Source organism: Drosophila miranda, chromosome 4, assembly GCF_003369915.1.
Source record: "Drosophila miranda strain MSH22 chromosome 4, D.miranda_PacBio2.1, whole genome shotgun sequence".
NCBI lineage: Eukaryota > Metazoa > Arthropoda > Insecta > Diptera > Drosophilidae > Drosophila > Drosophila miranda.
In genome coordinates this window covers 20,609,618-20,625,470 of record NC_046677.1, presented here as the reverse complement: position 1 = coordinate 20,625,470, position 15,853 = coordinate 20,609,618, and the positions used below count along the sequence as shown (strand labels likewise).

General features: G+C 43.2%; 1 protein-coding gene across 1 annotated transcript; it reads left to right on the top strand.

The window, feature by feature from the left end:
- Positions 1-11,526: 11,526 nt before the first annotated feature.
- Positions 11,527-12,395, top strand: LOC108161488 (protein midgut expression 1). The gene is made up of 3 exons (XM_017295761.2): positions 11,527-11,638; positions 11,698-12,215; positions 12,277-12,395. The coding sequence occupies exons 1-2, from the start codon at positions 11,604-11,606 to the stop codon at positions 11,963-11,965; spliced, it is 303 nt and encodes a 100-aa protein (XP_017151250.1). The 5' UTR covers positions 11,527-11,603; the 3' UTR covers positions 11,966-12,215; positions 12,277-12,395.
- Positions 12,396-15,853: the final 3,458 nt, after the last annotated feature.

Genomic DNA, 15,853 nt, shown 5'->3' with positions numbered 1-15,853 from the left:
ATTTGTGTGTCAGTCTGATGTAACACAAAGTCTTTTCCGTACTATTTATAGAGAATCTCTATAACCAAAAATCTAGAGCCAGCTCTGACTTTCCCCTGAAGGCTATATTGAAATATATTTCAGCATTCTTGAGCAGACCTTTTAAGGGCTTAGGGAACTTTTACATACACAAAATGCAGAAAATGCTCGAACACGGTTCGCCTCTTAATGTGCAAATGTAGGGCTTAACTAACACAAGGATGCACACGCATAATAGATGCATCCAATAGATACATCCCTGGCTGCACAAGAGAGAGGGGGGAGAGGCGTGGCCCCTCGTGTGGGAACACACAAATGCAATTTAATTTTTTTCCTTCTGCGATTCTTGTTCTTTTTTTTTGTTTTTTTGTTCTTGATGCTGATTCTTGTAGATGATGTACACTCTCCTCGAAAGGGTACTCCCTACAGATGCTCCTTTTATGCACAAATAAACTGTAGAGTATCTAAGCTTTCGGCCTCAGCTTTGGGTCTTGGTGTGTTACGTCTATGAGATGTATTTTTGGGCACAGCCCCACACAGCTCCCAAGGCAAGAGAGCGAAGAGACTGTCGTTTTGCTGATGAATTTCTCTGGCTGTTGTGCCATAAAAACATAGCCACCAACTGTTGTCTACAAATAAATCTTGTTAAGAAGTACACGCACACACACACACGACAACCGACAGGAGGAAGACACAGATACAGGCTACATTTTGGCCCCCAAAGAATAGACCATAAAAACGCATACAAGTCGAAACATTTTATGATCGAAGAACAACCTTAGACACACACGCATACATAGGAATGCACTTGACAGTCGATGGTTATAAAATAAACGGCAATAAATCCCCATAAATAGGCAGAGAATCACAATGTTGGCCAAACAAATTAAAAGCCACAAAAGTAGAGACTATCAAGGCTCTGGGAAGACAAAGGTGACAAGGATCTATCTGTATTCATCTCTCCATTTAATTGGGAAAATCTCTTTTCATCTATATTCACTTTCATATCGCTTTTCCCCGGAAAAGTTTCGCCTCTCGTCTCCTTTCAAAGGTCTTTCCTTTTACGATGGCAATTAAATTCCCGAATTTGATTTAATTTATTTTATGGTTAATAAAAAGCTAAAAACAAAAGCCCAAAACCAAAATGACAGCTGGCTGAATCTTCAGCTCCTGCCATCCTTCTTTTCTCTTTTTTTTGGATTCACAGTTTTTTTTTGGGGGGGGGGGGGGGGAGCGTACATAAAATTTGATTTTATTCGGTACGCTTGCTTCCGTATGCAAATGCCTTTTTGTCACATTGGAAAATTGAAATCCTTTTATGTGCGAAACGTGACAAACGATTTCGGGGAATTTACGATGCTAAGAGGGCTTTCAGCTTTAAGATTGGGAAATTTGAATTGGAAATCTTCAAAATAAATCTGATTATAGTAAGCCAAAAACTTAAACTGGAGAGGGGGGGAGCATCCCTTTCTGGACATTGTAACGACTTACATGTGTAGGACACTCCTCAAAGGGAGCACCCCTGGACAGGATCGTGTCTGTGTCTGTGTCTGGGTCCAGTCTACCTACTCTAGGACCCAAGGATGAGCCACATGTGAGGCTCTCTGTCGTCTTTTGGCTGGCATTTCGTAATTACGTGGAAGTCAAGCCTGGCAAGCAGACACATGTACAACATGCCTACACATGTACCCTTCCCCCTCCCCCCACTCCCCACTCCCCATCTCTGGGATGGTATGGCATTATTGTGCTGTGTCTGGCCTGGCCTGGCCTGGTCTCGGGGTATGAATGAACTCGAGTAGCGGCGTTTTCGATGTATTTACGAGCCATTTCACCAAAAACAAAGGAAAAAACACACACAAAAAGAAGTGGAAAATATAACGAAACGAAAGGCAAACTTTGCAGATACAAATCGTAAATCAGGCACAAGTAAATGCAGAAACAACTACACAGGGAGGCAGCCGAACGGCAGCAGCAGCAGCAATATCAATTTTCAATCTGTTGACCCATGAACATAAATTCCTGAGACCCTTGATGCCTCCGCTGCCTCGCTCCCTCGATGCCTCGAAGCCATGTGTTGAAGTCATTTGACTGTCTCTGACGCCCCGCTCGGTCCTGCCCCTTGACTCTTATGTGATGTGCAACACCAATTATGGAATCAGACCAAATCGAACCTCCAAATTGAGTTTGGCTACCAAAATGATGCTTACTAGGGTTTTTATTTCATTGAAAGTTGGTTAGACAACCTCGTTGCTTCTTTTAGCTTGAAAATCGGGCACATTCTGGGCATTCCTGTACCCACAGTCGCCCCCTTGATGTCCCACCTGCAGGCGAACAAGATTTCCGCTGAAGCAACTCCTTGGAAACTCTCAAAAATACACAACGCTTCACTTGTTCCAATTAGCTTTCAATAAAACCATTAAAAGATAACTTTACAGATATGTCTTGCAAGTTTTTTTCAAGATTTGCAAAAGTTCAAAAAGCAAAAGCAAATCGCACGTAAAGACAGAGAGGATTCTAAAACAAATCATAGCCCACACCTAGACCCAAGAGCACATAAAGAAGAAAGGACGAGGACGAAGGACGAAGGACGAGGAAGCGTTGCCTGACAGAGGAAGTTTGCGCAATGTAGCGTAAATTGTGTGTTAATTCAATTATGTGCCAGGACGCCCACCGCCCACCGCCCAACCACTGATCCGCCATCCACGGAGACGCCAACAGAGATGCGTAATTAAAATACCAAATGTTTATTCAGGTAAATAATTTCAAAGTGCAGGAGGAGCGAGCAACGGCAACTGCAATAACAAAATTGATACGGTTTCTGGTTGTCTTTCTAGTGGGTATTCAAGGGAGTCAAGGGGTATATGGTATTTGGGGGAAATTTATGGAAAATAAGGGAACTTTTCCAAAGGGAATTCTAGTCGGGATCTCAGGTGGGAGTTTGTTTGATTGGAGAGCTTTAAAGGCTTAAAAATGGGGAGTACTTCGCGCTTAAGTAGCAGTGATCTTCCCTGAATAGCAGGTTCTCGGTGCAAATTCTTTTATCAAGAACACCATTTCCTTAACATTTGAAGCTTCTTAGGGATGAAACTCTGCTTGAACCTTAGACCAAATGTTCTATGTATTAGTCAAGAGGCTTTTATGGCATGTTCCCGCGTAGAGGGCATCGAAAAGTCGACCATTGAACCTTAGACTTGTTCTCCCTTGGCCGTTAGTAATGCCCTTTCTTTCTGGTGGAATTGGGGTTATGGTGGTGTGCTGGTGGTGTGGCGGTGTGCTGGTGTGGCGGTGTGTAGTGCCACTGACTTTTGGCAATGGAGCCGCAGCGGCCAAAAAACAATCTAATGTCAGGCCCCGCTCCCTAGCCAGACTTCGCCTTCATTGAAGCGTTGAAATTTCCAGCGCGCAAAACTTTTTAACAAAACTTTTCATTAAAGTTTTGGCCAAGAAGCAAACCGCCCCGCTCCCCGCCCCCCTACTACCCCCACGAACCACGACCTGGAACAGCAGCAGCAGCAAAAGATGCGAAAACTTTGCCGCTGGCAGGCGTAGTAAACGTCATTTCGGTCGGAGGCGTTTAGCGCTGGGCGTGGTCGAATGCACTAAAAGAAAAAAAAAAAAAAACTTTCTTTTATATAAGAAATGGCTGCTGCCTGCAAAAGTATTTGTTTTTGGCTCACATGTGTGTGTGTGTGTGTGTGGGGGGGTGGCTGTATGGCTGTGTGTGTGGGGTGCAAGGTTTTTCTCAAGTTTTTAGTCGCCATCCGCAAAATGTTTTTCTCGCATTTCAATTCACCACAAAAACGTTTTGAGAAATTATTGCAAAAGTTTTTCATAAAATGAAAGCGCATAAATTTAGTGCAACAACAAGAGGAGCCCGCACCTAAAGGTATAGTCGAAGCCGACGCTTGAGATACCCTAGCAGATGCCAGGGAGCACCTTTTCGACCAAGACCAACATGGAATAGGGGCCAGATGTCTTTAGAACTGAAACAGTAGCCCTATAAAGCCTTGTAGAAAGAAGGAAGGAGCCATAACGAGTGTCTCTGGATGCTGATAGAGAATATATATGCATATGCTTCTGCTCAAAATCATTGTACCCCATTGAAGGGTATTCAAAAAGGCAGCACTGCCCTTTGGGGACTTCGGGTCTGAGCCAAATATCAAGAGCTAGCAGCAGCCTTGCAAGCGTGTGATATGAGCCACACACACAGATACCCACACATACACTCGCCGTCAGTGCACCTTTGTGCGACACGTTAAGTTGTAAAAACAAAAACAAAAAAATCAAAAAAGCAAAAAAAAAAAAGAGAACCCAAATACAACAATCGCAAAGCAACAAACAGCAAACGAGTGCGAAAAAGTTGTGTGGCGGATGGGTAATGTAGCGCAGTGGAAGGGTTAAGGGGGAGGAGGGGGAGGATGGGGAGGGCTTTCTAAAATTGAGAGTACTTCTACATGGCCATTGGAAGCCCCTGCAGATATGCCTTCATTGTATCCAATTGAATACAAGAATATCTAAATACCCAATGAAGTACTCGCAGATTCAATCAAGTTTCAACTTGGATCGGCCAGCCATTAACCGAGCATACCGATTAAATCTAAAACTATATTTAGGTCCATTTTGGAATTTCGAATTTCAAGTGCTGGCCAATTCAGCGCATCCATAATTCGTCCAACTCGGTCTCGGGGCTGGGTTGGATGAAATTTTCCGCTTTCTATAGTATGCTTGTCTGTACCAATGTCTGGTCGTATTTTTGTCGACTTTTCAACTTGGCGATGGCTATGGCGATGGCTATATGGTGGTGCCATTGCCGGTGCCAGAGCCGGTGACGGTGACGGTGACGGTTGGTGGTGGCGGTGCGGTGTGCGTTTGAAATATGGTCGCTTGTGCCACAAATAAATAACGCTTTCAAATCGCTCGCAAGTGGATACAGCTACATTTCAGTGTGCCACTGTATCTGTATCTGCAGCTGTATCTGTGCGCCATTGTACATGTGTGTGTGGCTGAGAGCTGGCAAAGCCGGGCGGTCGGTGGAAGGGGGGGGCCTGCTGCTAGTTAAGCACTCACCCACACATAAACAGGAATTAATATGAAACGCTCTCGCCGGCAGAAATAAGTGAGCAGCAGAATGTAGATGACTAAACTCAGATACACGAACAGGAAGATACAGACACAAAGAGATACAGATACAGATATAGCTGTACATAGATTTCGTTTTGTTGCGTCCCCCGAAATATTTAGCATTATTTTTAGAGAAAGTTTTCGATACTGGATAAACGCCATTCGGTTTTGGTTCTGGACATGTGGATGTATATTTTTTATAAATATTAAAATATATTTGAATACGTATTTGTGGATGCTTTTAAACACCCAAAGAGTTTAGCATTTGTTTAGAGAAAACATAAATCAAAGAATCAATTACTTGAACAAACATTTAAGGACCCAAATAATGAAAAGCGTTGGAATTTTTGATTTGAAAAATTATGCAAAATATATACAAATTTAAGGAGAATTTCAGGAGTCTAGAAACATATTTTTAATAACCGTTTGTTCGGGGTATTATTGTATTACTTCTACAGAGTATTGTAATAATATCTGACAACATGCATTCAAATTATATTTTAATATTTTTAGAATAACCCCAACTCAACAAATTTATACATTAATTTAAATTTAGAGAACCCTTAAGTCTAACGCCCAAAAAAAATAATTTTAAGAGAATGGAAGCAAATTCACAAGAATTTTTATAGTAGTATTAAAAGGTATTCGGGATAATTCTGTGGAATGTATAAATGGGCAAAAAGCTCTTTATTTTAGTCGTACAATATTATACTTTTGGAACAATTTCTACGAATATTATTACTTGAAGCCTCAGGCCCGTAAAATATAATGTTTCTTATTAATTTTGGAATAATTCCAATTGAACTTTTAGAGTCCCTGAACACCTTACAATTTCAAGGAATATATATTAACATTTTAATAGAGCTTCTAAGAACAACCTGTTTTGTTGGGCAAAGCCATTAGCATATTAGAAAGTCTTCAAGGCTGAGTTGGAAGTATTTTGAAAACAGAAATGAATGAATCTGATCTCTCAGCCTTATTTAACGTGGCGGTGTGCGAATGGAGCTCGATAGCGCTATACAAATACCCCACCAACGCTCGACCCCGCTCACTGGAGTATTTGAAAAGCAGTTGAATTTCCACTGAAATAATTTTCGAAAATGAAACCCAGAAGCGTCTTTAAGCCCCTTGAAGGGGACTCAATCTGAGTCGCAGCCAAAGTTATGCCCTTCAGACAGACGAGAACTTTCGGTGGAGGAACTTACAAATGAAATCAGACATACTTAAGTTGGTCCACACGCACACCCAGATAGACATCGAGAGACACAAAATAACAATTAAACATCAAGCTGACAAACTTTGGAACAGCAAACAAACAAAACTACATAGAAGACGGGTCGGGGGACTGGAGAGAGGCCCAGAGGTAGAGCCTTCGAACGGGACAAGTCAGAGGATGTGGAGACAAGTTCGAGACTGGAGTGAGCCAGGGCCCAGGGCAAACAGCAGATACAACACTTATATATACATATATATATATGGCCACAAAAGATGCGCCGCAGCGATGTTTGAAACTTCGCGCCAGGATGCGACTCAAGGATAAGCCTGAGCGAGTTTGTGGAAAGGGGAAGGTTATGGGGGGGCGGTGGAAACTTTGTCAGCGAACGTGACATGAAAATCGCTGAGCTGATGAAAAATGCTAAATCGTGACGGGAATCTGCAAATCGTCGAAACGCTTGGAAAACTTGCAGCTCTGCGGCGGCTACAGGCGACACACATGCACGAGAACTGTGCCTACAGCGGAGTGGCAAGGAAGCCGTGGGCACAGCCCCAGTCTGGGAGATCGAGATCCCCAAAAAGAAACTCGAGATCGCGTTTGCGTTCGCGATGGAGCTGGGGCCTGGGGCCACTGGCACTGGCCAAATATAGCGTATAGCCAACTTCATTGGAGAGTTTATATTTAGGCCAGAAGTTCTGTTTGCTAATGGCTTCATTTGGTCTGGCGGACGATGAATCTCTGTTGCTGGTTCTGTATGTGGCTACCCCCGGACACTTGATGCCAATGCAGAGCACATCAGAGCAGAGCTCTTAATGCACTTGACTTCGCCTGCAGCGTTTTTATCGTTTAAAAATATCATAAAACGATCCACCACACATACGGCATACGGACTATCCCTCCATCTCTGTCTCTCTCTCTCTCTCTCTCTCTCTAGCCTTCTCACTTGCTCTGCGCTGCTCTAAAAATACTAAGAGAACAACAAAAAGAAACACAGATCTCAGTTGTTCGTTCCGGCAACACATTTGTGTTGCAGCTACGGTTACGTGTTGATGCCACACTCTTCGCTCTTTCTATGCCCATCTCCGAGTTGGTCTTTCTCCTAGACAAAGGCTAATGCACTCTCTCTCCGCGGAGACATTCAGTTACCAACGCATCGGGGATGGGATGGGAGCCTTTCCCTGATTTAAAGAGATCGATGCACGTGTAGTCCGAGGCATACTTTCCCGCCTAATTGCTCCCTAAGTGGCAAATATGCTTAGACCCCGATGAACGGCCTGTCAACTGGCAGTCGGAGAGGCTCAGCATGTGGGGATCCAGCATTTATGAGTGAGGGTATTTCTATTTTGGGATTGTCAATGTGGGAGGTTTCCTATATCAACCTGAACTGAAACAGAGACAGTGACGGTGACGGTGACGGTGGGGAATTCATGATTTAAGTCTGTGGATCAATTATTATGAGCGGAACGACTGAACACATAGGAAGAACTCTTTGATGGGAGGACAGTATATGTAGGAATTATGAAAAGACTATGCTATGGGCTATTTTAATCTATGTCTAGTATGTAGTAGTATCTGGTATCTATAAATAAGATACGGAAAGAACAACAGATTATTAAAGTCGTAGGTATAACATCTAGAGGCATTTGTGATGTTTCAAGGGGTGATATCTAAACTTTTTCGTTAAGAGATGTTAATAAAACACGAGTTATGCATACATAAATACATCATATCGGAATGTACTCATCTGAAAAAGTAGCAAATATCTTAGCCATTCCATTCTCTGACTGAAATCAACCATTATGGCGGTCGCCGCATGAGGGGAACTGTTTGAGGGCTATAAAATGTAATTCCTTAAATGAGAATCGACACCATCAAAGGGATTCCATGAAGTAGGTTTCGGTCTATTGCCTGGCGTTGGATCTAACCGCCCAGTGCAACCTGGTAAGGATTCAGTACTCTACTTCTGCATCAGGGAGTAATATTGCTTGTGCTTCAGACATTGGGCAAAGGATTCTACTCCCGTTTCGAGATTCATACCCTTCGATGAAGTGGACGATCTACAAACGCTGCCCCTGTGGAGCTGTGGAGCCCAACGATCTGATACTCTGAGCCCAACACAAAAACCACCAACACTTGATAAATACTTCTAGGAAATTTATCTTTAAGTAAATAGTTGGTATCTGTTCAGCATTATGTACCGAAACTTCAGCTTAAAGGAACCCCTAACCATATTAACGATCTACAGAAAATACCCACAAATCGTAGCATTTATTAAAAATGCATTTGCAGCGTCCACAATTTGTTGAAAGTTGTTTTGGAACGACACACGCACAAAGCAGCCTCGAATGAAGTTTGTTCTGCAATTTACTCGAGCCCAGACTCTGGAACTCTCGAACTCGGCCACTTTATTAATTTTAAAATAAAATGGCACAACCATTAACAATGCACCAGCAAAGTCCACTAACAGCCAAGAGCCACAATAGCAGAAGGCATCTAAAAAACAGGCAAAGCCACAATAAACAATAAACAAGAACAGCAACACGAAAACAAGGACAAGTCGAGAGCAGAGCCGTGAACAGGACCGGCAGTGGGAGCAGGAGTGGGAGCAGGAGTGGGAGCAGTGGATCCAGAGCTGGAACCAGGTCCAAGTGCCACTGAAAAGCTGCAACGAAATAAAACATGCTTACTTACACAATGTTGAGTACGTGTAGAACATATATACGAGTGTCTGCAAGAGGTACGTACCTACACTGGTACATATACTACTGTGATGCACTGTAAAAAGCACAAAACTTAGTCAGCCAGTCAGCGATGCGATGCTGAACGGGAGAGAGAGAGAGAGAGAGAGAGAGAGAACTTTCTTCGCACGCTTTGCAGTCATTTGGAGCATATGTTTCGAACATTTTTCATAATCAAAAAGCTTTTAGCGGCGGACAGTGGCAATGATGGCCAGAACGTCGGCGAGGATGCTACGATGCCACGCCTTCCTGCCGCTGACCCTGCCACCACACCACGCCCGCTGCTGATTCTGGCCAAGTGGAGCTTATTGTCCGTTTCATTTTCGAGTGCAGCAGCGTGTAAAATCGCAATAATGCACAAGATTCCCTGCCCAGTGGCCCCTTTCCTTTTCCAGGGATAAAAACTAAAGCAAGTACCGGGCCCCCAAACCAAGCCTAAGCGGGAATACTCTACAGAAGGATCGCTGGTGGCAGAACCTTATCAGGGTATACAGATCTGGGCTTAAAATGGATATTCTAATTACAAGAACTTCCCATTGGGGATGCCCCCTTTTAAAGTGTCTCCAGGAATATCCGAGTTCCTAGCAACACATTCAGCAATACATGCCTCTCCAGGAAGGGTATATCCACTTGACAAATTCAAGCCAAACGGCAAGCAGAAGCGGCAACAACCACTGAAACAACAACAAGCACACAAACAGAAACAGAAACAGAAACATTTGTCATGGCAATTGATTGCCAAGAAATCCAAAAACACCCAAAAGCAAATTCAATTTAACTTTCAACAAATAAACGGGTAACAAAAAAACAATTGCGAAAACGAAATGCAATTCAATTTTCATAGGCATAAACATATATCTAACAAATAGCATTAAATTACCGGGGGTTACACAAACGAAATCATTCCATTATTGTTGCAATATTTTGTGCATTTCACCAAAAACCCAAAATACAATATTTATTTGCCGTTGACAGGGGAGTGGAGGGGAGAGGAGAGGAGGGGAGTGGAGGGCATCGGAGTGCACTGCAGTGCCTGTCCTCGAAAGAGAGACGCATTTAATATGTTGCTGGCATACATTTTATTATTACATTTCCGAATGCTTTTAATTGCCTTTCATTAATTTTTACGCAATGCCGGTCGGTCCTTCGTATGCAAATAAATTGCGCATACGCCTCGTTGATGCCACATAAAGCACAGCCGTTGCAGCTGAGTATTTGGCTAGAGATCTGCCTGGGCTGGGCAGTGACTCCGTTGTTGTGTACGGCTTGAAATTATGCTATCAAATATTTACTTGGCTTATTTAAATGATTCTTATATGTGTACAACGAGAAAAGATGCGCCTAAGAGTATGGCACAAAAATTTTAATACGATTACTCTGCCATATCCATAATTGGTTATCCACAGACGGTATTTCGGTGGTGTTTTGGCAATCTACAAACTAATATCTAAGCCGATAATCTATGAAATCTATTCATCATTTCTGAAACGGTCCAGGGGGTTCAGTTTGATAACAGCTTTTGTGGCTGTCGATGGCTATTAATAATATTGTAATACATCTACTATTTAAATTGAAATTTTAGACATTTTTCAAGAACTTCCTGGCTATTTTTTGACTGCCCAATAAACCCTGTCAAAGAACAAAATCATTCCAACAAGACCACGTATATTTCAATGCTTAAGATTTTAAATTTAAAATCCCCTTCTGTTGAAAAATATAGCCAGCCAATCGGCAGCAAACCCCTAACTTTATCCGATGCTTAGAGAGCCTTTTGTTGGGGGAATCTTGGCTTCGTTTAAAGTTCCTGCCGAAGCCCAGCCGGCTCTGGGGTCATAATTTCTGGTTAAGCCGAGCGTAATCGGCACTTTTACCTAAATGGACCATAAGGCGTTAAAATGTTGTTATCGCCCCGCACAAAACGTGGCCCAGGCCCACACAGACAGTCGTTCGTTCCACTCGGCAGCCCTTAGACCCCCACCATTGTCTTGGCCAGGCCAGGACTCACCTTTGGCAAGGCAATAAAGAGGCAAAATACATTTCGATTATGCGGCAAGAAAGCACATTTCTCTTCTCTTTACATTCCTTCTGTGAGTTTTTCTTTTTTTATTTTATTTTATTTCTCTAAATTTCCAAGCGGCCCCCAACGACAATCGAGAGCGTGGGCCAACCCTTATGCCAGCTTAAGTTAATCGAATCTCCCGTACCATTTGCAATAAAAGAGAATTTTTGTAAGAAAACGGCATAAAATATAATTTGCCTGAAAGCCAAAATATGCTCACTCGAAGGGAATGCCTAATGGAGTCTCGTGGCTGGGGATGTGGGTTGGGTTATCATTTTTATGGGCAAAGTATTCCAATTGTTTTGCGACAGTAATAAGCCCGAAATTGATATCATTTTACCCCAGAGCATATGCCCCGATATGGGGGAGGCCCTGCTTTATCGCTCATGCTCGTAATTTCTGGTTAAACAAATTTCGACAAATAAAAGTTTACATTTCAAAATCAGAAATTATGTGTGTCGGAATAATCGGATCTGCTCTATGCTGGTAAGCAAGTGTTCCTCCAAACCATTTCAGAAATTGGACTATTTTTAAACCGTTTTCAGCTGCCTTAAGTTGGGGACAAAGGTGCTGGTCTGCATCGCCTGCTCCGGTATCGGGATACTGATCATAGGCGGTCTGATCATATACTTTGTCTTCTTCCACAACAAGTCAGGGAAGAAGACCACGACGGTGGAGGACGCGACGACCGTCACTATAGCAGTCAGAGCAATGGCTAATCGAGTCTATAACGAGCACTTGAAACAGCATTTGTTTGGAAATGATATGCCAGATGAGAAAGCTGAAGAGGATTTGGGGCCTATCCCTGAGTGACCCGACCAAACCGCAGATGAATACATGTGTATCCGCGACCTTCCACTCATATTTACAAATGAAATCTATTCTACGTCAAACATCGTTCGAACTCCTCTCAAATGTTGCCCCTTTGGAAACTGTTCAAAAAAGGCCTACGATTGGGCATCGTTGCGGTACTATTTTTCATTATATACGATACTATGGTGATAATAATTTATTGCATAATACGGTTGCTAAAAGCGAAAAATGAGAGCTTCTAAGACACCAGGTGAGAGGAAGTAAAGCTTATGAAATGTAGTATTTATAAATGTTTGCTTAATTTATTCAAGGTATCCGTATTGTATCTGGTAGGATGTGCCTAAATTCCTCGCTATATTCGGTGTAAAAATTATTCTCTTCGAATACTGTTAAAATTATGTTGAAACTATGTAACTTTTTGGAAAAGTAAGCAGCTGTTTTGCCTATTGGGAGAATACAAATTGTTGAAAGTATGGGTATCGAGGGATATTTCCAAGGAGACATAACCTATAGAACCTTCCAATAGCGATCACCGAACAAATCCACAAATATGTGTACAAAGAGAGGGAAAAGTTTAGTAGATCTATTGCCAATGAGACATCAAATGGTAACCGAAATGCGCCTCGAAAGGACAAGAGCCTTGATGTACGCTTTTTCTTCAATAGTTTTAGGCAAGGCAGGGGGACATTTTCCCACCTCATCTAAAGGAATATCCACCTCAATCCAAAGAGGACACCCCTGGTCAAAGCACTTGGCTTTTGGTAATCTTCAGGCTCTGCCCTCCCTTTATTGGCTTTCAATGGCGAACCGAGAATGGAAATCAGTGGAAAAACCGCCAAACCATCAGCGGAGGGCTGTTGTGTGAAAAACTGATGCCACTAGTTAACTGTACTTTGTATGCAAAGTGCCAGGAGAGAGAGAGAGAGAAGACAATGAAAAGGAGTGTGGAGTGAGAGTGGGGGAAAGCGGAAACGGAAGTTAAAGCGCCAGAATGCGGAACAGAGAAACGCCAGACGAAGACGTCTGCCCCTGGCCACAGAACCGTTTTTTGGCTGCTATTTGATTATATATAAAATGTTCCTTTTTTTTTTGCTTTTGCTTTTCCCCAACTGTACTTTCTCCCTTCTCCGGGGCACTTTACTGGCTGGTTGTAAGCGTTTAGTGGCAAACAACTGACAGCTGCCGAAATGTCGGCGGGCATCTCCAAATCGCCCGAGTAAACGTTTAGCTCCGCCAGCTGCTGCACAGAATGCTCCGTGCGGGTGTTGCCACGGTATCTGTGATGTGATGTGATTAAGATGGTTAGTCATTCCATTTAAGAGCTCGCCCCGAGGCTCTGACTTTGCCATTGATGGGGCCAGGGGAAGGGACTCTCTCTTGGTGTTTCATTTATATCTATGTTTGTCTAGGGATAGTGATTGCTATGGAAATTGGGAAGAAGATTTCAAATGATATTGATATTAGCTGGAAATGTACGAGTATAACCATATTATGTTAGATATCATCTTATTACAATCGAGTATGCGTTTTTGATGGCAACAATCCGAAGATATCTCCAATAGTTGGTAGTTTTCCATCTTCTTGTTGACACGGAGGCTCTCTGGGGCATGGCACTGTTTCTTTGCTCCCATGATACTCTTGACTGTTTTTTTGTTGCAGGTAAAAAACGTGCCTGATAAGCGGCAGTATCCTGCCATTAATTCCTTTTTGTTTCTCTTCCATCCGGTACCGAAAAAAAACGCTTCAATGAATTTGGATTCATTTGAATGGATTTTCGGTTTCCTTTATTTTTTCATTATGTGAAGAGCTTCCTTCGTCTGCATTCCAGCGCCATTTCGAAGCTTTTTCCATTGCCTTTTACAACATTTGAGCATTTGGTATTTGGTATCTAGCCATCTACGAGGTGGCAATCGAGAGGGCCTCGGCGGCAAGGGGACTTTGCCATTACTTCGATTTGTTTCTTATTTAAATTTTGTATACACTTCAATCAGAAAAAAGCAGAAAGTACGAGAGTGAGAGGGGGAGAGGGTGGGAGAGCAAGAACGTTAAGTGCCTTTGTCGGTTGGAAAAGCGAATTAATGCTGGGCGGGAGAGAGAAAAAAAACGCAAGGGAAAATCGCTGCGGTTTCCTACTCTAATGCGTTTAATTTATATCCATCCTCCCGGCCATCCGTGGCCCAGCCGCTCCACCCACAGCCAACTACAACAAAGAGAAGTACAAGAAATGGATGGTGCGGAATGGGTATATATAAAAATATATATTTATTTTACAGCTGCTGCACTTAGATGTGCGATGGCAATAAAAAGCAGCCCCAGCAAGTGGCATTCAACACCTTTTTTTTTTGCCCCACCGATTCTCTATTTCTGCCCCAGCCAGAAAAGCTTAATAAACAAACGACGAAAATGGTCTAGAGTCGGGTGGTGCCACGGCGTGGAGTTGCGTTACTGGTGGTGGAACGGGGCGGGGGGGGTCCATGGTGGGGATGCGTTATAAACATTTAAGTCCACAATTTGCACAGACTGTAAGGGCAGTGCAGTGCAGAACAGAGCGTAACAGAATGCCCGAATACCGAATGGCACTCCACTCCAGTCCGCTTCTCGTTTAACCAGCAGCCCAGCAGCCAAATGCTGGCCAAATGCAATTTTCACGTGCAACCGCAACGATATTTATGCCACTCCAGCAACAAAACCTACGCCAGAACCAATTTCTACACTCCACAAAAACTAGGAGGATCACAAGTTAGTATTTGGAAATGAATAAATCACACCAGATTCGGAAATCGAATATATTGAATATATAATAGACACATAAATGGGGAGTACGGGGGGCACATAGATCCCTGAGAAAGTTAGAGACTGTCTGAAGACTTTCTTGCCACGATCATTGTGGGTTTTTCTTCTATAAAGTACTGGACCTTCGCTGAAGGACTGTTGTGACCTCTGGGAATCTGAGGTTTACCTTTTTTGCTAGGGAAAATGTTACAACTTTCTCACGTTTTCCAAACATTTTTAGAATGTGATACAGAAACATGTGCCTCTAAAGTTTTGTGTTTCGGCCCAGAATTTCTCCAAGTACAGTAGTGGCAGGTGGCACTGCTGCTGCCTGGCTCCACCACCAACTGACAATGGTTGACACCGTCCCCACCCCCACCCGAACCCGTTAGCCAGCTCCAGTTGCCCCACCCAAAGTCACAGCTGCACCTATCGCCCCTCCATGCATTTATGTGTGTGTGTGTGTGTGCAGGGGGCTGCTGGGTTTGAGGCGAGGCCTTGCATGCGTGCCCTGCCACGATGTGGCAACATAAACATTGAACCAACAGCAACAACGACCGCAACAATACCAGCAGCCACGCCGGACTACTAATAGTAGTAGTAGCTTGCCCCATGGACAATTTGAAGGTGTAAATATTTTCGGAAACTTTGAGTGGGAGAGAATTCTTGATCAGTACCCAGGGAAAGTCATACTAGAAGACTTTAAAAGTGTTAATATTTTATTTGTATCCTTTAATCTGTATCCACATGAATAAATCTTTGTTTATGGCCCACATATGTAAGCCTTAATCTATAATGTCCCATCGTTCAGACGAGTATATCTCCAAATATCTCCTCACACCCCTTTGATTGCTTTTATGGCAGCCCAGAGGAGGGAGGCATCACCTGCCTTTCGCACTTTGTTCGGTGGCTGGCTTATTTATGGCAGTTGAATTCAAATGAAAAACGCTTGCTGCTGCCACACTTCATTTCTGGCGCCCAAACCCAATGACCGGGCAATGCGAGGAGCTTCCGTTTACTAACGACACCAGCGACAGCCTTGACGACAGCCCCCACAAGCAATCTCAAGCAGTCATAAACACGACTGGAGCACCTGCAACCTGCAACCGGCAACCT